This window comes from Marmota monax, unplaced genomic scaffold (assembly GCF_021218885.2).
Source record: "Marmota monax isolate L192 unplaced genomic scaffold, Marmota_monax_Labrador192_F-V1.1 WCK01_AAM20220418_F8-fsc00007, whole genome shotgun sequence".
Classification (NCBI taxonomy): Eukaryota; Metazoa; Chordata; class Mammalia; order Rodentia; family Sciuridae; genus Marmota; species Marmota monax.
This window is the reverse complement of record NW_026692781.1, coordinates 4,227,924-4,249,541: the sequence shown is the minus strand read 5'-3', so window position 1 is coordinate 4,249,541 and position 21,618 is coordinate 4,227,924. Positions and strand designations below refer to the sequence as shown.

The following is a 21,618-nucleotide window of genomic DNA, read 5'->3' as shown; positions in this document are numbered from 1 at the left end:
GAAGCCCAAGAGAAAGGTTCATCTACGGTTTGGCTTCAGGGGGATCTTTTTTTTTTTTAAGCTTTATTTTTTTTAATTTTTAATATTTATTTTTCAGTTTTTGGCGGACCCAACATCTTTGTATATGGTGCTGACGATCGAACCCGGGGCCGCACGCATGCCAGGCGGGCGCGCTACCGCTTGAACCACATCCCCAGCCCTCAGGGGCAATCTTTTAATACTTTGCCAGGCTCCGCTGAAAGTCCCACCGTTGTTTAGAAAAGAACTACGAATCCCAGAATTCTCTTTCCTCCATATATTTTCGCGAGAATTCCAGAGCGTGCGCTTAACCAATCCCGGCCTAGAGAGCTTATGTTATCAACCAATGAGAAGGCGAGTGGGCGCCAAGAGGCGGGCGGCGGGAGTGCTCTAGTTTTGAAATCGGAACTTTGGCGCGGAAGCAAAAGCTGGGTCTGGCGACGGGCTGCTGACTAAAGGTACGTACATCTGGTTTGGGGAAAGCGACTGGGCTCAGGCCTTTTCGTCAAAAGGTGAGGGAAGTGGGAGCCGAATAGGGCCCCTAGACTAGCCTGTCACGATAGGGGAAAATAGGTTTCCGGGCGCTTGTGTGTAGTACTCAAGGCGATGTTTGTGAAACGCGCGTCATTTTGCTGTTTGGGTTCAGGACCTGGTGGGGTGGTAGCAGCGAAGCCACGAGTTTCACCGAATGAGATGTCTTTGGCCCTCCTGGAAGGGTTTTTGTGTCACATAGAACTGGTGGAGCCTAGAGTTTTCCAAGACATCCTTTTATGGGGAGTGATATTGAGACCCAGAGTATTAGGTCATCTGTATTTGCCATGGACCGAACCCGCCAGTCTAACGCTCTAGTCTCCATTAAACTGTTAGATTCTTGTTACAGCTGGGAGAAACATGCAGGGTAAATGTGTGAGTTCTTATCTTATGGGAGGGGGCCCAGTGGCCATAGGAAGATCCAGGCTGGATCTCAGAACAGGTCAGAGTTGAAAGGGCCTTACAAGGAACCAGTTTTACTTGTGAGAAAAACCAAGTTAGGAGTCAGTTGTCCAGGGTCATAGAGCAGATGATCTTTGCAATTACACTTACCTACTAACAAATCCTTAGGTGGTAAAGCTGTCCTGGATTCTTGCTTTTACTTAACCATAGTTAAGCCTAAGAGGCTTGATTAGACATTCTGTAATATCTAGAACAGCAAGGGTCCAACTGTCAAAATAGCTTGATTGGAATATGTGGTTTATTTGGTTTCAGTAATTCTTGAAACTTACAATATGTGTTGTGTGTTTTGTAGTGTCTTACACAATGATGGAGGATGAGCTGGCACGCTTTGATAAAAGCATAAATGAATTTGGAAATAAGTTCAGAAACACTTTCAGTGACACTCGCTGTCAGATGGTGGGACTAAGAGATGTCTTCAAAGACTCCATTGAAGCACTTGCAGGTACCTACAGTTTAAACTTGTTTTTGCTATTCTTTTTTATTTTCTAGTGTTATTTCAGCTGAATTGAAACTTTAATTCCAATTTCTGTTCCAGAAAAGCTGTCTGTGAAATTAAAGGAAGAAGAACAAATGATTGAGATGTTTCTGGAATATCAAAATCGTATGTGAATATTGTAATATTTAGAAGCATAAAATATCACATCAGCTATCCAAGTCACATGTGTCTCAGATAAGAGTTACAATATTTTTCATACAAAACCTAAATATTTCTTGTTCAGATTTTATTTAAATATTAGTAATTTAATTCAGAAATTCATAAGTATATTATAGAGCTGTACAGTTCTTAGGCTTTTGGTGTCATCCTGCCTATTTAGCTTCCTGATTGGCACTTTTGGGACCTTTGTCTCTGAACAGTAGGCCCCAAGTAGAGCCGTTGTGTTTGTTTTCCAGCCAACAGAGGAAATAGTGGCTTTGCCAGGATTATTCTTTTTCCCAGCAAAGACGCCTGGCCAGTTTAATGTATAAGCTTTATTACTATTTTATGTTGAGCATGTGTATGAGAGGTTTGGGTGCTTGCTGAAGCTGAGAGGTTAATAGGGCTAGGAGGACTTGTAGAGATAGTGAGCAGGACACAGGACAGCTAGAGGGATTGAAGCCAAGAAAGGGAAATGAGGTGCTGATAAGTATCAAATAGCTATATATATTTTTAAGTATTTTGGTACTTAACAATACCATGGAATAGCAAAAACTAATATTAAAGTTATTAGCATAAACACAACTGTTGTCACCTGTAAATTAATTATGTGTGTTATTTATGAAAGCTATTGATTTTTGTGGTAGACCACAAATTCTTATGAACTTTCACTAGATTTTTAAAATATTGTAGATAGATGTGTATTATCTACATGTAATGAAATTATCTTTTTCTTTCCAGTACTTTTACTAAGTAAATACATCTTGTATTGGACAGAAACTTCTAAGGAAAAATATTAAATCACAATGATAGCAGTCACTCTTGTTTTGTTCCTTTTAGACATGACTTTTAGTATATGGGATTTGAAAGGTTTTTGTTTCATGTTAGAGAAATGACTTTCTATGTCTAGTTGAAGAATCAATATCGGGAGTGGGTACTGAATTTATATGAAGCATCTTTGAAATGCCTGCTTATATGATGAATTTTCCTAATATTGTACCTCCTCTATATATCCAGCCATATTTGCCCTTAGGAGATTATTATTATTATTTTATATCTTTATTTTTATGTGGTGCCGAGGATCGAACCTAGTGCCTCACGTTCGAGGAGAGCGCTCTACCACTGAGCTACAGCCCCAGCCTTAGGAGATTATTTTTAATACGTCATTATTTTATTAAGCATTATTACACCTATGTTTTCAAGTGAGATTAGTTTGTATGGTTGTTGATAGAGGGACAGTGGCTGCCTTTATTGAGTTAGTTTCTGAATTGTACTGACTTGCTCAGAGTTGCCTGCTTGCCTTCATTCCTTCCTCCCCTTCCTTCTTTCTTTTTAGTACATTTCCAAACAATTTATATAACGTTAGGACTAGCTGATTCTTCAAGGCACTGTAAAGCTATTTTCCTAGAGTTTGGTTGTCTTTGGTGGTAGATTTTGTTTATGTACTTACTTGGAATGGGGATCTGAAGGATCGTGATCTTCTGATTTTCTGTTTCATTGTTTAACTTGGTATACTTATTTTAAAAAGCATTTCTGTTTCCCCATTTTTGTTTTCAGGCAAGTAGGAAAGAATACATTAGGGTTTTTTTGTTGTTGTTTTTCTTTGTCTTATAATTTTTGAGTCATGAGGAGATGCTTATCAAGGCATTCTTTATCAATCTTTTGAAAGTCAATTAATTTTTTTTTTGGAATTTTTTAGCTACGTGTCAGACAGCAAAGCATATATCTTGTAGTTAATACCTTGTGCTTCTTGCAGAGATCAGCAGGCAGAATAAGCTCATTCAAGAAAAAAAGGATACTCTATTAAAGTTGATCACTGAAGTAAAAGACAAAAAGCAGGAAATGGAAGTACTGACTGCAAAAATCCAGGATCTTAAGGAAGAATATTCTAGGAAAAAAGAAAGTAAGTTTCCAGTTATAAACATACTTAAAAAACTAGTCTAAATTTGAAAATGGTAATGGTTCACAATTATGTAGCATTCTGCCTGTGCTCTTTCATTGTTAGAAATGGATAATATACCTCAGGACATAGCCATCAGCTCCCTCTCTAAGGTATCAGGAAAGTTAACTAAGTGGATTTTATTTTCTCTTGTTTTGCTTAAAAGTCTTTCTCCTTTAATTTGTTATAACCAGAGTAATGATGACATTGATATGAGGGTTTAATTAAGCAGAGTGGGAGACAGTGTAACTAAATAAGATTTGCTTAGAGAAGCCTTAGTGTGATTTATGCAACAAATATTCATTGACCATAGGTTCTCTGCCAGGTAATGTATGCACTTTGTTATGCTGCTTAGTCTCTTTATCTAAAACCTTTCCTGTCCTACCTTTCCTTCACTTATAAAGGAGCCTTGTTTGCCTACAAACTAAGCAATCAATCCTTTAAATCTCTTGGAAGTAACAAGTTTGTTTTGTTAATGCTTTTTCTTGTAGAGGTCTATCCAAAACTAAATCGTGAAATTATTATTTTTTATCTGCCAAGTATTACTTAGGGATTATTGTGCTAACTTAAAAAAATATAATTAGCATGAAATAGGCTGTTTTCTCATGAGAAATAGTTATACCTAAAGGAGTAGAATTTTATTTTTCCCCCCATGAAGCAATTAGTTTGTCCTTGGATATATTGAAAAACCAAAGTAGATAAAAGAAGTCTATTTCTTTGTTAGCCATACAAATCCCTGGCCTAATTATCTGTATCTCAAGCAATTTTTTTCTCTAATCTTGAATGAATAGAAACTCCTTTTGCTATCAGAAGATGGAAAGTGAATAAATTTAAACAGATTTATGACTTGCATCATTTTAATGTTTATGTTCAAGTTTCTTAAAATTAATTGAATGAGCATTGTTATTTAAAATATTTAATAAAAACTAAGTGCCATGGTGTGTTCCTCTAATTCCAACTACTCAGAAGGCTGAAGCAGGAGGATCATGAGTTTGAGGCCAGCCAGAGTAATTTAGTGAGTTAAAATAAAAGAGTGCTAGAGATGTAGCTTTTCTTTGTCTTATAATTTTTGAGTCATGTTCAGTTCCCAGTAATGCAAACAGAAATGAAAATAACAACAAAAATACATTGAAATATTGTGATTTTTTTTTTTTAATTACAGCTATTTCTAATGCTAACAAAGCTAATAAAGAGAGATTGAAAAGACTGCAGAAATCAGCAGATTTGTACAAAGATCGACTTGGACTAGAAATTAGAAAAATTTATGGTAAGTGAAAGGCCAAGGTTCATTGTCAGAGATTAAAATGCACACACACAGACAGCAGTGACAAAGATGAAGCACTTTACTGCAAGCTGGTGCTAGTTTATATAGAAAGTGAGAGTCAGTTATCTTAAACCAGGAAGCTCCCGGGGCCAATCATAGTAAAGGTCAGGTCATCACCTACGGTGCACGCATGTACGCCCTGCATAAGATTCACGGGGGGCACGAACTGTCCACGAGTATGGAAGATGGGAGGGCCAGTTAGAAGGTTTTCAAAACAACTTGTTATCCGCCCACTGGCAACTTGCCCGCTGCCAAGTTGCATTAGGGGCTCCTTATCTGAAAGGCCCGGGGAGTTCTAGCTGCCTACTGGCAATTTGCCCACTGCCATGTTTGAAAGGCCCCGGGGAGTTCTCAGGGGAGACTCCCAACAGTAAAAGTACAATATAGGAGATTAGAGAAAGTATGTTGTTTTAGTCAGCTTTTGCATCTCTGTAGCCAAAATACCCAACAAGAACAGCTTAGAAGAGAAGTTTATTTCCACTCATGATCATATCTAAAGTCTCAATCCATTAACTCCATTGCTATGCTCCCAAGGTGAGGCCCCATATCAAGGGGGAAAAGCCCAGTAAAGGAAAGCTGCTCAGCTCAAGGCAATCAGGAAGCAGTGAGAGAGGGAGAGGAGGGGGCCACAGAGAAGATGCATCCTTCTAGGACACATCTCCAGTGACCCACCTTCTCCAGCCACACCACACCCCCACCTCCCCACAGTTACCACCTAGTCATTTAAACTAGGGTGGCTAATTAGGTTACAGCTCTCGAAGTCCAATTGTTTCACCTCTAAACATCCTTGCATTCATGTGGGAGCTTTTGGAAAACACTTCATATGCAAACCATAACATCTTCATTTTCTTTGTTTTAAATATTTTTTTAGTAGTAGATGGACACAGTATCTTTATTTTATTTATTTATTTTTATGTGGTACTGAGGATCAAATCCAGTATGTCATGCATGTGAGGTAAGCGCTCTACCACTGAGCCACAATCTCAGCCTCCATAACATCCTTACGTTGAGGAGAATTTTTAAAATATTTTAAACTAAAATAATGACATTATTAGCTTTTCAGAAAATAGGAAAAAATTACAATTTGTTGTGATAGCCTAAAAACTGGTCATTTTAAAATGATGATGTAATTATCCATTCTATAGCACAATTTATTTCATCTTTTATTGATTGTTTAATACATGCATTGCTTCTGACAGCATTTGGATTTTTCCCAGTTTTTCCATTTTAGAAATACTACAGCAAACATAGTCTTACCTAGTTTCTTATATAATTTCCATGAAATTATTTCCCAGAGAGGAATTACTAGCTTGCATATGAATATTTTTATGGCTGCTACATGAATATATTGCCTCTCTGTAGCAATGCTGTTGATTCGGTTCTCTCCAAGATCACCCTTAGGTTTGGTGATTCACTGGGACTCAGCGTATATAGTGGTCATCCTTTAGCCATGGGGAAGAGAAGGTACCTTCCAAGATGCCCAGTGGATTCCTAAAATTGCAGATAATATTGAATCCTTTATTTACTATGTTTTTTCTGTACCTTTACCTAGGAGATTCTTTTACCTTTGCACTTAATGGAAGCATTTCATAGCTTCTTGTTGCCATATCCAAATTACCACCATCATTATTTTTGGACTTTGGGACCATTAGGTTAAATACATAAGTACTGCAATACTGTGACGGTTAATCTTAACTGAGATGGCTACTAAATGACCACCCATAAGGAGGCAGGTACTGAATACAATGAGGATATGCTAGACAAAGGGATGACTTATGTTCTAGGTAGACAATAGGAATGCATGTGTTTCATCACACTACTCAGAACAATGCACAAATTTAAACTTATGAAATGTTTATTTTTTATTTTCCATTTAATATTTTTGGAACTTTGTTGATTGTAGGTAACTGAAACCACAGATAAGGGAGGACTACTATTACAGAATTGTAGTCATGGCTAAGATTGGTTGTAGCAAGAGGATACAAAACAGCTTCAGCACAGAAGAAAGTCACACAGTACAGTCTAGGGGGAAACTAGGCACAAGATATCCGAATCCTTTCCCAGTAAAACCACACAGGACACACTTAATTCCTTCAAGCATCAAATTGTGATGTCACATGTGATAAAGTATTGTCAACTGAAAACTCACTGGATACTCTGGAAGCTCTGCCTGATTTTCCTTGAACTTGATTTCACACATCTTTTTCCTTTGCTGACTTTGTTTCCTTCTTTTGTAAGTCCCAGTGAATTATCAAACCTGGGTGATCTTGGGAACCCAAGATACCAATCAAGGGCCACCCTAGCAAGCAGGGCTTTCCAAGGTTCTACAGATAACCATCTCAGATCTACTTTGTTAACTCTTTTATGCCTACCTATCTATAATGTCCAAGTGAACGCATTTCATTGTATTCTTGCCAGTTTGAAACCAAAACTCTTAAGACCAAGAAATCTCTGAAATAAAAGAATTTATTGAGCAGTTACAGATGTTAGTTGGAAATAAAAGACCCATCATGGAACAAGTTCCAATAGCAACAAATACCAGGCCAGATCTAAGAGCATTTTCTAATAATGAAAATTCAGGGAAAGAAGGCATATGTTGTTTACGTTGAACATACATTATTGGTTGTAGTTAAGAGAGAAGGGATTATGAAAAGGGGGGTGGAGCTTTAGGATACAAGGACAGTTCATGAGGAAAAGTAATTACTACTTTAAATTGGTTGGGGTTCTACTGAGGTTGCATTGTCACCTAGAGCATTGTGATGGGGACTGAGGTAAAATTTTAATATACATTCAAGAATGTGAACTGGTTTTTCCTTTTTGGCCCATAGTTGGTTAACTGAGAAGACTTCCCCCATTTCTCCTTTCCTTTGTCATCCAGCACTTAAATTTAAGATATCTCAGAATTTTTTCTCTTATCACCAGAATTGTATTTCTAAAAAGCTTTGTGTTGTTTTGTCAATTAACTAGACAGGAATAGAGCTTTTTTTTTTTTTTTAAAGTGCATTTCTTTAATGAAGGAATATATGACCATTTTTTTCTATTTGTTTACTCATTTTATTTTATTTGAGTCCTTTACCCATGTACCTATTAGTCTTGTTTTCCCATCAGTTGGAGTGAGTTTTTAGTTAATAATAATAATAACCTTTGGTTAGATGAAAATAAAAGGTTCAGCTCTGAACTTTTGATGTATTGAATTCTAAATATATATTCACTGTCCTCCTGGGGTGCTTTTTTGTTTTGTTCTGTTTTTAAACAGCCAGTTTTAAGCCTTTAAAATTATTTTTAGATTTTAAATAGAACTTTATCATAGTATATCAAAGTCAGGAAATAATGTTTTAAGGAAGTGTGATATGATGGAATAGCTCTTTGATCTTTCTCCCAATTTCCTGACATACAAATCCTAAAATCCTTGGAATCACAAAATTAATACATACCTTTTTGTATGCTGATGTGTTGACTGATGTCAGGCAGCCTCTTGGTAGCTTCAGAATGGTGGCTGGCCACCTAAAAGACGAAGGCAGGATTAAAGGGCTGGGGCTTTCAGCTCTATCCTCCAGCCGCTGAAGAGGGATGAGGGGATAGGGGATGGGTTTGGTTTATTGTCCATGATTTAGTCAGTCATTCATACATAATGAAGCTTCCACAAAAAGATTGGGTCTGGAAGCTTTGAGATAGCTGAACATGAAGAGTTTCCTGGATGGTGGTGCATGCGAAAGGGCATACAAGCTCCAGGATCCTTCTAAACCTTGCCTATAAATCTCTCCATCTCTATTCTTTGTAACATCCCTCATAATAAAGTGGTAAATAAGTAAAGTGTTTCCTGGATTTTTGTATGCTGTTCAAGCAAATTAATTGAACAGGAGGGGATTGTGGCAGTGGGCAGTATCTAAATAGATAGTATCAGAACTGAATTGAATTTGGGGACAACTAGCTAGTGTCTACTGCAGAACTGATTGATTGCTTGGTACAAGGGTTGGGGGTAGATAGCTCCACACATATGGTCACAGAAGAGTTCTGTTTGATTGTTGAGTAAGAGAATAGGAAAAACACTTCAGCTTTTTTTTTTTTTCCTTTTGTTTTTCTCCCCTTATATTCTCAGAGAAAGTGAGAACTCAAATTAAATCCTCCATTTTGCCTGAGCATCTTATGAAATGTTTCTTCCTTGGCACGCATTCTTCCCATTACTGTTAGCAGTTTAAAAATCTGGTGTACTAACATAATTATTTCATTTTAAAGATAATACTTTTGAAGATTCTGAAGGGTTTTATCATTAAAAGAATTTTTAATGAAATTTCCTAATTTCTTATGCTACAGAAACAAATAAGATGCATGTGAATTTATATTTTGTGGCATCTGTCTTGAATTTCTGCCAGGCATTTACTCCTTTGGGAGAATTTGAAGGTCTCTTGGAAATTGAATTTAAGTCTAGGTAACTAGAAAAGTGTCAGATTAAATTTGACAATGCTTATTTTTTTATTAATGTGTTTTAGTTGTACAAAATGGTGAGATTTGTTGTTACATATACTTAATATCACAATATAATTTGGCTAATATCATTCTCTAGTATTAACCCTTTTCCTCCCCTCCTCCCTATGTATGTTCATTTCCTCTACTCCACTGATCTCCCTTTGATTTCCACAACTTTTTCCTTTTTTCCTCTCTAGTTTCCGCATAGAAAAGAAAAGATATGACTTTTGGTTTTCTGAGTTTGGCTTATTTTGTTTCAATTAATGTTCTCAAGTTCCATTCATTTTCCTGCAAATGAAATAGTTTCATTCTTTATGGCTGAATAAAATCCATCATGTACATATGCCACATTTTCTTTATCCCTTCATCCATTGGCAAATACCTACTTTGGCTATTGTGCATTGTGCTGCTAGAAATATGGGTGGGCAAGTATGGTTATAGTATGCTGACTATTTCTTGAGGATAAATATTAAGGAGTAGTATGACTGGGTCATATGGTGGTTCCATTCTTAGTTTTTTCAGGAACTTCCATGCTGATTTTCATAGCATAGTGCTTATACTAATTTATAGTCCCATCCGCAATGTAAGTGTTCCTTTTTCTCCACATCCTCTCCAGCATTTATTATTGTTTGTATTCTTGATGGCTGCCATTCTAATTGGAGTGAGATGAATCTTGATGAAGTTTTGATTGGATTTTCCTACTTGCTAAAGATGTTGAACATTTTTTCATATATTTGTTAGACATATGTATTCTTTTGAGAAGTGTCAGTTCATTTTCCCATTTATTAACTGGGTTATTTGATTTTTTTGGTGTTAAGTTTTTTATCCATTCTGGATATTAATCCTCTGTCAGAAGACTAGGTTCTCTCTTCACATTTTTAATTGTTTCCTGTACTGTGCAGAAGCTTTTTGAATTTGATTTCATCCCATTTATTAACTCTTGGCATTATTTCGTAAGCTTTAGAGAAGTCCTATTGAAAAGCCATTGCCAGAGCCTATATGTTGGAGTGTTGACCCTATGTTTTCTTCTAGGAGTTGCATAGTTTCTAATTCTTATGTCTTATGTCTTTGATCCATTTTGAGTTGACTTTTGTACAAGGTGAGAGATAGGATCTAGTCTTAGTCTTCTACGTATGAATAACAAGTTTTCCCTGCACCATCTGTTACAAAGGCTGTCTTTTCTCCAACATGTATTTTTGGTACCTTTGTCAAGGATCAGATGACTGTATCTGTAGGTTTGTCTTTGTGTCTTTGATTCTGTACCATTGGTCTCTGTGTCTTTCTTTTTTTTTGCCAGTACCATGCTTTTTTTTTTTTTTTTAAACTATAGCTTTATAGTATAATTTGTGGTTGGGTATTGTGCTGCCACCAGCATTGCTTTTATGCTTAGAATTGCTTTGGTTATTCTAGTCTTTTATTTTTTCCAAATAAATTTTAGGATCATTTTTTTTTTTTTTTGGTTCTGTGAAGAATGTCATTGGTGTTTTGATGATATATTGCTTTTGGTGGAATGGCCATTTTTAACAATACTAATTCTGCCTGTCCATGAACACGGGAGGTCTTTCCATCTTACGTTTTCTTCAGTTTCTTTCTTCAGTGTTCTATGGTTTTTCATTGTAGAAGTCTTTCACCTCCTTGGTTAGATTTATTCCTAGGTGTTTTATAATTTTTTCAAGGCTATTTTGAGTGGAATTGATTTCCTGATATCTTTCTCTGAATAGTTATTATTGATATAAAGGAAAGCTATTGACTTTTGTATGTTAATTTTGTAAACTGCTACTTTGCTGAATTTGTTTATTATCACTAGAAGTCTTCTGGTAGAGTTCTGAGTCTTCTAGATATAGGATCATGTCATCAGCAAGCATAGATAACTCGACTTTTTTTCCATTTGTTCCCCTTTAATATCATTCTCTTGCCTGATTGCTCTGGCTAGGATTTCAAGAACTATATTGACAGGAAATTAATTGAAAAAAATAACTGGGTAAATGACAGAAAGATCAGTAGAGTAGAGGGAATGGAAAGAAGAGGTACTTGGGACTGAATTAGAGCAAAATATATTTCATGCTTTTATAATTATGTTAAAATGGATTCTTCTGTCATGTATAATTAAAAAGAATCAATCAACAAAAATAAATAAATTAATTAATTAAAAATGCCTCCCTTCAGAAAAAAGAACTATATTGAATGGGAGCAGTGAATGTCTTATTCTGAGTTTTAAAGGAAATGCTTTCAGTTTTCCTCCATTCACTATTATGCTGGCTTTGTTTTTGTTATATATAGCCTTTATGATGTTGAGGTAAGTTCTTTCTATCCCTAGTTCCTTCATTGTTTTTATCATGAATGGGTGCTAAGCTTTTTCAGAGCTTTCTGTGCATCTATTGAGTTGACTCCTTGATTTTTGTCATTAATTGTTTTTAAGGTGGTGAATTACATGTATTGATTTGAGTTGTTAACCATTCTTCCAACCCTGGGATAAAACCAACTTGGTCATGACGGACAATCTTCTTAATATGCTCTTGAACACAATTTGCTAATAATTCACTAGGGATTTTTGCATCTAAGTTCATCAAGCATATTGGTCTGTAATTTTCTTTCTTTGATGTATCCTTTTATCTGATTTTGGTATGAGGATAAAACTGGCTTTATTGAATGAATTTGGAAGTACTCCATCACTTTCTATTTATTGGACAAATTTGAGGAGCATTGGGATTAGTTCTTCTTTAAAGGTCTGGTAGAATATAGCTGAGAATCTATCTGGTTTAGGGCTTTTCTTTTTGGAAGATTTTTTATTACTGCTTCTATCTCATTGCTAGCTGTTGGTCTATTTAGTTTTTTTATGTTCTCCAGATTCAGTTTTGACAGGTCTTGTGTTTGAAAATGTATCATTTTATTTTTGGTTTTCCAATTTATTGGAGTATAAACTTTTAAAATATTCCTTAATAATCCTCTGGATTTCTATGATGTCTTGGATGATTTTTTCTTTTTACATCTCCAATTTTATTAATTTGGATCTTTGCTCATTCTCTTTTGGTTAGTTTTACTAAGGCTTAATCAATCTTGTTTTCTTTTCAAAAAACTAATTGTTCATTACATTTATTCTTTGTATTGTTTTTATATTCTCTATTTCATTGATTTTGGCTCTGATCTTAATTATTTTCTTCCTTCTACTATTTTGGAAATGTTTTGTTCTTGGTTTTTGAGGGCCTTGAGATGCAATATTAGATTTTTTTTTTTTTAATTTGGAATCTTTCTAATTCTTTTACATAGGCACTCATAGTTATAAACTTTCCCTTTAGAACCACTTTCGTAATGTCCTAGAGGATGTTGTGTCATAACTATTCTCTTTTGATTCCAAGAATTTTTGAATTTCTTCCTGATTTCTTCTATCACCCATCATCATTCAAAAGTATATTGTTTAATCTTCATATGTTTATATAGTTTCTGTAGGTTTTTCTTAACATTGATTTGTAATTTCATTCCATTATCATCAGATAAGGTTTTGTTTTTTGTATTTGCTAAAAGTTGCTTTGTGACCTAAAATATGGTCTGTTTTAGAGAAGGATCATGAGCAGATGAAAAGAGAGTATTTGGCTCTTTGGGGATGAAATAGTCCACAAATGTATGTTAATTCCATTTGATTTATATTTTTTAAGTTTGAAGGGTCTTTGCTGAGTTTATATCTGTATAACCTATTTATTGTTGAGAGAGATCTGTTGAAATTACCCTAATATTATTATACTGGGATCTGTCTGAGTCTTTTACTCAAAAAGTGTCTTTTAAGTAAGGTGCACCAACATTTTGGAGATAAATATTTACTATTGTTACAGCTTCTTGTTGGATTGTTCCCTTTACCAGTATAAAGTGTATTATTTTGTCTTTAATGTCTTGAAGTCAGCTCTGTTGAATATAAGAGGAGTTACTCCTGCTTGTTTTGGGGCTCCATTTGCATGGTATATCAATTTCCTTCCTTTCACTTTCAGCTTGTGGCTCTCTTTTCCCATTAATATTTAATTGGGTTTTGTTTTTTAATCCATTCACCTTGGCTATGTCTTTTAATTGGAGAGTTGAAACCATTTACATTCAATATTGTTAGAGAGATGTATCTTAATTCTTGCCATTTTAATTTATTTCTAATGTTTAATTTGGTCCCATTTCTCATTTGCTTAGCTACTCTTCAAATGAGATTTGTTCATTCAAATGGGATTTGTTTTTTCTTATTTCTTCTCTGTGTAGTATATCCTTATTTTCTGTAGTTTAAGCTTAGTAGTTTTAAATTCTTTCAGTTTCTGCTTATCTTAGAAGGATTTTATTTCTTCTTTGATTCTAAAGGATAGCTTTGCTGGATATAGTAATCTTGAATAACGATTCTTTTCTTTCACAGCTTGGAACACATCATTCTAAGCCCTCCTGGATTTTAGAGTTTGTGCTGACAAGTCAGAAGTATTTTGTTTGGCTTGATTCTAAATGTAATCTGATTCCCCAATCCCGTTGAGCCTGTTAAATTTCCATCCTTGTTCTGTATGTTTTAGGCATTTTAATTATAATGTGTCATGGAGTGGTTCATTTCTGATTGCATCAGTTTGGGGTTCTTAAAGTCTGCTGTATCTGGATATTCATCTTATTCTCAAGATTTGGAAATGTTTTTCTTATTTCCCTGAAGAGGTTATCCATGCCATTAGCCTGTATCTCACAACCCCTTTTGATTTCAATGATTCTTAAATTTGGTCTTTTTAAAATCCAAGAGTTCTTGTATTTTCTGGTCATGGTTATTTTAATTTCTTTAATAATTGTCTGAATATTCAAGGCTACTCTCTTTATCTTGTAGCTCTGAGATTCTGTCTTCAGCATGGTATGCTCTTAGACTTTCAACTGAGCATTTTGTGTGTTTATTATATCTTTCATTTCTAAAATTTTTATTTGTTTCTTTTTCGATATCTCTGTCTCCTTATTGAATTCCTCATTTATATCCTGTACTGACTTCGTTAATTCATTCAGTTGTTTTTCTTTGTTCTCTTGAAATTCATTGATCGTTTTTATGCTCGTTCTTTGGTATTTAATCCACTTTATTTATTTATTTTTTTGGAGTCAGTTGCTGGTGAATTATAAAATTTAGGAGGCATTATGTTATCTTTATATATTTCTTGTATTCCTGTGTTGGGTTTTATACATGTATTGGAATGGATTTCTCTTCCATTTTGTGTGGAATGTGGGCTTTTTTAGGGACAGCATTCTCTTGCCAAAGTGTTCTAGAGTGATCTGAATTGAGATTCCTCATAGGTATGGTGTCCACAGCCTTTGTGTTAATTCCGTTTGTGTTTTAAGAGTGTATGTCCATTGGTGAGACCTGGAGAAGTATGGCTAAAGTTTGAGCATGATTAAATTTGTGTGTAGAGTAAGGTGCACTGTCTTTTGCCTGGGTTTATTAGCCGAGCAGCATCTCTGTACTATGAACTTGTAGTGTTCCAATAGATTCTCAGCACCTTTCTGAGAAATAGTGTCTCCACTACTTGAATCCTGAGCCACAGAGCAATTGGAAATGCAGCCTTTCTCTAATTTGCCATTGCTTGGCCCCAAGCCTGTTTGAATTGGCATGGATTACTAACCATGCCTTTTTATTGTAGTAAAATACATATATAACATAAAGTTTGCCATTTTAACCATTTTTAAACGTATAATTCATTATATTCACAATGTTGTGCAACCATCATCAACCTTATCTATTTCAAAATTTTTTATCATCCTAAACAGAAGCTCTGTATCACTAAGTAATAACTTCCCATTCTTCCTTCCCCAAGTCCCTGGTAACCTCTACTTTCTGTTTCTATGAATTTGTGTATCCTAGATATTTTTATAAAATGAAATCATACAATATTTATCCTTTTGTGTCTGGCTTATTTCACCTAGAATTTATGTTTTCAAGGCTTATCCATGTTGTGGTATGTATCAGAGCTTTCTTCCTTTTTATGGCTGGTCAATGTTTATAGCATATTTATACCACATTTTGTTTATCCATTCATCTATTGGGGAATACTAGGTTGTTTCCACTTTGGGCTACTGTGAATAATGCTGCTGTGAACACTGGCATATATTTATCTTTTTGAGTCTCTGTTTTTTTATTGTTCAGTTGTAGGAGTTTTTAAATATATATTCTGTGAATTCAAGACTTAATGGATGTATGATTTACTAGTATTTTCTTTCATTTTGGGTGATGTCTTTTCATTTAGTATCCTTTGAAGGACAAAAGCTTTTCATTTCAATAATATACAATTTACCTATTTTTTGGTACAGGCATTGAAAATTCATAGAAACACCAAGTGCTTTGATGCAGTCATCAAAAATAGGTAAATTGAATATCATTTAAATAAAAAAAAACATAAACATTATACTTAAATGGCAATGTATTTTAAAACTAATTTGTAACTTCTACATTTGGAAAAGAAGTAGTTCTATATACTTAGCAGTGCATGTACTGATCAAAGAAGGGTTAAAAAAGCTTATCTCTATTGAAAGCTTTGGTCCTCCAAAATATTTTCATAATAAATAATCTTTTTTTTTTCAGGTAATAAATTGCAGTTTATATTCACTAATATTGATCCTAAGCATCCTGAGCGCCCCTTTATGTTTTCTCTGCATCTAAATGAAGCAAGAGACTATGAAGGTATGTACTTAAATTTCTTAATTTGTGCTTAAGATTGGCATCCCCGGTTGTTATTTGAATCAGAATGTAAAGTAATATGAAGGTAAATAGTATTCCCAGAAGGCATTGCTTCCTTCACCAGTGTTGCTTCTTGAGATTTGTCTTCTATAGGATATGAATATCATTTTAATTTATAGATATCATCTTGGAGCTTTAATAAGTAACATATCTTCAAGATGACATAATGGCTGAAAAGTCTAGAAGACCAAACATTACTATACTTCATGTGCAAATATGAACTACCCTTTTAAGAATTCAAAGCTAACGTTATAAAGAACATAAAGAATATCTCTACCTGAATGTGAATATTATAGTTTAGTCAAGTCAGCAACTTTAAAATCATATGTAAAATCATCATAATGTGATCATTTGCTTTCCCAAAAATAAATTTAAATAAACAAACTATCCCATCCTGAAAATCTCACACATTGATAATGTAGGTTAGTTATTGATTCTGTAGCAAGCCGAAAAACCTTTGATTTCTAGGGAATGTATCTATGATTGCTAATAGCATGAACAATGAAAGAGTGGAAATATGTTTATCTCTTTTTTATTCTAATGGCCCTGTACAAGTAATTAATTTATCAGAATTCAAAAAAAAAAAAGAAAGAAAAATGGCCGTATGCAGTAGTGCACGACTATAATCCCAGCAGCTCTGGAGGCTGAGGCAGGACGATTGAGAGTTCAAAGCCAGTCTCAGCAAAAGCAAGGTACTAAGCAACTCAGTTAGACCCTGTCTCTAAATAAAATTCAAAATAGGCTGGGGATGTGGCTCAGTGGTTGCATGTCCCTGAGTTCAATCCCTAGTACCAAAAAAAAAAAAAAAAAGATCATCATACCTATGCTATCATTTAAAGTATTTCTAGCTGACAGACACTTCAGTTAGCTGCAGAGTTAGCTCTGGTTGTGCCCTCGTGACTCAGTTGAATATATATTTTGAGAATCTAATTAATCTGTAATTGCTTGGTTTCTTTTTTTTCTTCTTTAGTAAATATCTTCCAATCTAATGAGTGCTAGATTTTAAAAGGCAAACTCAAAAAATTCTTACCTAGCTCTTCAAATTTCTGTAAATTATAATTCCTTTATTAGCTTATAATTTCATAGTATTTCATAGTGTATTAAAGTAGAATCCACAGGATAAATTTTGAACCCATGCTTTTTGCTATTATGCCTCTGCTATGATCATGGTCTTTGTCCTCAGCTATTTCTACTGAAGAGCTGGAAATCCAGTATGGTTGAATTTCTTCCCCTTGAACAGAAAACAATTTGATGGTAGAGAAAGCTGGATCATTCTTTTTCTTTGATCACCGTCACTGGAGACTTGTTCCTTGTGCATCATCTGGTATTCTACATATGAGAATACCATATATATATTATATATATATATTATTTGTGACTTTGAGTCTCACTTGTTTAATAGGCTGTAAATACCATTTCTGGAATAGCATCCATTTCTAATGACTTCCATTTTATTTGTAAGTAAAACCTTAGGTATTTCTTTATAATTGAAGTTATTAGGGAATGACATTCAAAGTTGTTCTCTTTTTGATTCAGTGGCCTGAAACTAGAAGTCATTTAGACCAAAGTTTTGCAGAGAAAAATGACTTGAGAGTTAAATTGTTAAGACAGTTTAAGTACCTAAAAATAATATATATAGGTCTAAGATGTGGGAAATGGCATTCTGCATCACTAAGCTCTTCAATCCCTTGAATACCATCTGTTTAAATTTAAAACAGGTTTGTAGTATTTAAGATTTGAATATTTAGAGATTAAACAAAGGAAAGGTCCAAAAGATAGTTAGCATGTGAAAATCAAGTGTATCATTTTGTGCTGAAAGCATTTTCAGAGAAATGTAATTAACATTCAAATCAAATGAAAGCATCTACATTAGAAATACTCTCTTCCACACACAGTAAAACACTCATTTATATTATTTTCTTTTTTTTTTCCTTCTAGTATCAGATAGTGCTCCTCATCTTGAGTGCCTAGCAGAATTTCAAGAGAATGTAAGGAAGACCAACAATTTTTCAGCTTTTATTGCCAATGTTCGGAAAGCGTTTACTGCTATGGTTTATAATTAATGTATAAATGTATATAACAAGGTTGGTTTTTTTGTCATTTCTTTATAAAAGAATGCCCATCTTATTGTCTGGCTATAGTTCTTTGGTGTTTTTGTGATATTTATGTGGTATGAAGGAAACAAGCATATATTACCTCAAAATATTCCTCTTTGACATAAATACCTAATTAGAGCTGAAGATGGTCAAGAAGCAGAGTCAGAAAAGCTACCTTCCCTCCTGCTATTTGCCTTGAAGCAGAATGTAAAATATGATAATTTGCTTTCCCAAAAATAAGTTTAAATAAACAAACTATCCCACCCTGAAAATCCCACACATTGATAATGTATGTTAGCTATTAATTCTGCAGTAGACTGAAAAGCCTACTTATTAAAGTTCCAAGATTATATCTATTAAGGAAAGACAGAAGTTAATCACTGAAGAGAGCTATCATTGGCTCAGAACAAACCTGCTTCATTGATTTACTCCCCTTAACTTACCTTCCCTGTTTCCCACATCTAGAAGCCCAAACTCTTTCCTTTGTCTTGCCACTTTTCTAAAAACATTACTCTTTGTTGAAGATGAACCAGAGTTCTAAACCACTGCTTTGAGTTATCTTTCACTGAGGTTAGGAGACCTTAATAAACCTTGTTTTTCCTTTTATTAACCTGAGTTTTGTTACAGGGGTCTGTGCACAATATAAACTTGAGGGTTGAAGATAAATTATGTTTCATCCCTGAAAGGTGTATTTCTTTAAAATATTTAATTAAAATCTTCAGGAGTATTGATAAGGTAAAATGTGTCTTTTAAAAATGAAAAATAGTTAATAAGTATATGCTTTTATTTGTTTGGTACTGGGGATTGAAACCAAGGGTGTTTTACCACTGAGCTACATCCCTAGCCGCAGCCCTTTCTTTCTTTCTTTCTTTCTTTCTTTATTTTGAGACAGGATCTCATTAAGGTGTGAGCCTACTATCTTAGCCTCCAAAGTTGCTGGGATTATAAGTGTATGCCACCACAATTGGCTGTTTGTTTGTTTTAAAGTATCAGAGTCGGGTAGTTTATTCCTAGCACTGAGATTGAGAATTTGTACACTGTGCCTTACTATTCTCTAAGCTTGTGAAGGTCATTCAAAGATTTAAAAAATGGGCCAAATTTGGAGTTGATAAAGTACTTGGCAAAATAAAGATTACTGTCTACTATCATCCTAATATCATAAGAAAAAGAGAGAAGAATATTTTTTCTTACACTAAGAAGGATCTGCCCCTAGAATAAAAGATAATCCTTTACTTCAGAAGAAGATTGGCAATATCCTACTAAGATATCCAGAAAAGGGCATATTTTCAAAATTTCAAAGGCAAAGATTTAATTGTAATATTTGTACCATGTAATTCTGGTCTGTATATAAGTTAACCACATTGAGTCTATTTAACACAGACTAGATCCACATCTTGATTTGTTCCAGAATCTAGTTTTTGTCACCATCCTTTCCTTGTATATTTGATTGTATGTAGGTGTGCTGAAGTTGCATAATAATGTTTCAAGATATCATGGGCACAATTAAAAGACCATAGAATAAAGGATTCCATGGTCCTTCTGCTGTCTTCTCTCTAAATAGTCAGAATTGAGCCAGTTAGTAATAGGAGTAGGAAAGGAGTATCTCCACTCCTGCTTTGGATGTGGCTCAGGGCTTTGCTCAGATAAACAGTAGAATTTCTTTGAGAAGAATGCAGTGAACTGGTAGAAATGTGTTAAGTGCCTCATACTAGTAGACATTCCAGCTTTTAGGAACTGCTGGTTTGTATTATTTCTGTAGTGGTCAAAGTCTAATAAATTACCCTAGTGTGCTATTCTGCTTTGTGTCACTGTGACCAAAGTACCTGACAATAACAACTTAGAATAGGAAGAATTTATTTTCCCGCACTGTTTCAGAGGATTCACTCTATGTTTGGCTAGCTCCAAGGTAGAATATCATGATGGAAGGGCGTGGCAGAGAAAAATTACTCAGCCCATACCAACAGAAAGTAGAGAGAGGAAGGAATCAGAAGACAAACCCTTCCAGGGAGAGAAGACAAACCCTTTCAGGGCTTGCCCCCAGTGACCTACTTCCTCCAAAGAGGTCTCATTTCCCAACAGTACCTGCAGTCATCAGTGGACTAATCCATAGGAACCCTCATGATCTAATCACCTCCCCAAAGCCCCACCTCTGAGCACATGAGACCTGGGGAGGCTTTCCAGATCCAAACCATACCTTGAGATTAGAATATATAATCTCAATACCTTGAGATTAGAATATGTGTAACTAATAATAGGCTTATCCTATTTCAGAAGGGGCTTGGCTAAAGAGAGCACAATAATTCCCCCTTATCTATGGGGGATACCTTCTAATACCACCAGTGGATGCCTAAAACCATGGATAATGTCAAATCCTGTATATACTAGTTTATATACCTATGATAAATTAAACTATAAAATAGGCACAATAAGAAATTAACAATAACTAATGCAACATAGAACAATAAAATAGACCATAAAAAAGTCAAATAAGGGCCCTGCACAGTGGTACACACGTGTAATCCCAGTGGCTCGGGAGGCGGAGGCAAGAGAATCAAAGCCAAAGAGTTCAAAGCCAGCCTCAGCAATTTAGCAAGGCACTAAGCAACTCAGTGAGACCCTGTCTGTAATAAAATACAAAATAGGGCGAGGGATGTGGCTCAATGGTAGAATGCCCCTGAGTTCAATCCTCAGTACCCCCCCTAAAAAAGTCAAATGAAGCTTACTTGAACTTAAGCACTATGATATCATGACAGTCAACCTGAGAGCAGAGACCACTACTAAGTAACTAAAAGGTATCATACAGCATGGATATGCTGGAAAAAAAGATGTTTCACCTGATGATGCATGATGGTACCAGATTTTATCAGGCTACTCAGAATGGTACACAATTTAACAATTTATAATTTATTTCTGGAATTGTCTATTTAAATTTTCAGATCACAATTAACCGTGAGTGACTGAAACTGTAGAAAATGAAACTGCAGATGAGATCACAGTATTTTAATAGAGTACAATGAGCAAACTCTAGTTTTCCTTGGGCAGACTTTTACATTTGGCCTTATTTAATCTATCTACATTTAAATGAATATATGCAATGATATCAAGACCCAAGTTTAGTTTTTGTGAAAATAGCTTGACTTAGAGTTCAAATTTTATCATCATGATCCATTTCTTAGCTATTTCTTCTGGGCTGAAGCTCTATGTGATGGATCCCCACAAATTTCAATTCCTCCCAGTCCACCAAATACTAGTGACTGAGGTGATATGTGCATATGCTGAACTATACTAGATCCCTTCAAAAGTCCAGGTGTGGAGGCAGTTTAACCTTGGAAAATGGGTTAAGGGTGGGGATGTAGTTCTGCAATGGGAAAGAAAACAGATGTGTGGCATCCAAATATATCAGATGACCACAACAATGAAGTCATGGTTACT

The 21,618-nt window shown here is 34.9% G+C and overlaps 1 protein-coding gene across 3 annotated transcripts; it reads left to right on the top strand.

Annotated features, from left to right (window-relative positions):
- Positions 1–384: 384 nt before the first annotated feature.
- Spc25 (SPC25 component of NDC80 kinetochore complex) lies at positions 385–18,217 on the top strand. 3 transcript variants are annotated; one of them, XM_046447214.1, is made up of 7 exons: positions 385–476; positions 1,304–1,453; positions 1,547–1,612; positions 3,402–3,548; positions 4,747–4,851; positions 15,935–16,033; positions 18,029–18,217. In XM_046447214.1, exons 2-7 carry the CDS (start codon positions 1,315–1,317, stop codon positions 18,151–18,153), a joined length of 681 nt encoding a protein of 226 aa, XP_046303170.1. In that variant the 5' UTR covers positions 385–476; positions 1,304–1,314; the 3' UTR covers positions 18,154–18,217. The 3 variants fall into 3 exon arrangements, with proteins under 3 accessions (XP_046303170.1, XP_046303174.1, XP_058436141.1); XM_046447218.2 differs by lacking the exon at positions 385–476 and adding an exon at positions 487–530; XM_058580158.1 differs by lacking the exons at positions 385–476; positions 1,547–1,612 and adding an exon at positions 487–530.
- The last annotated feature ends 3,401 nt before the right edge of the window (positions 18,218–21,618 follow it).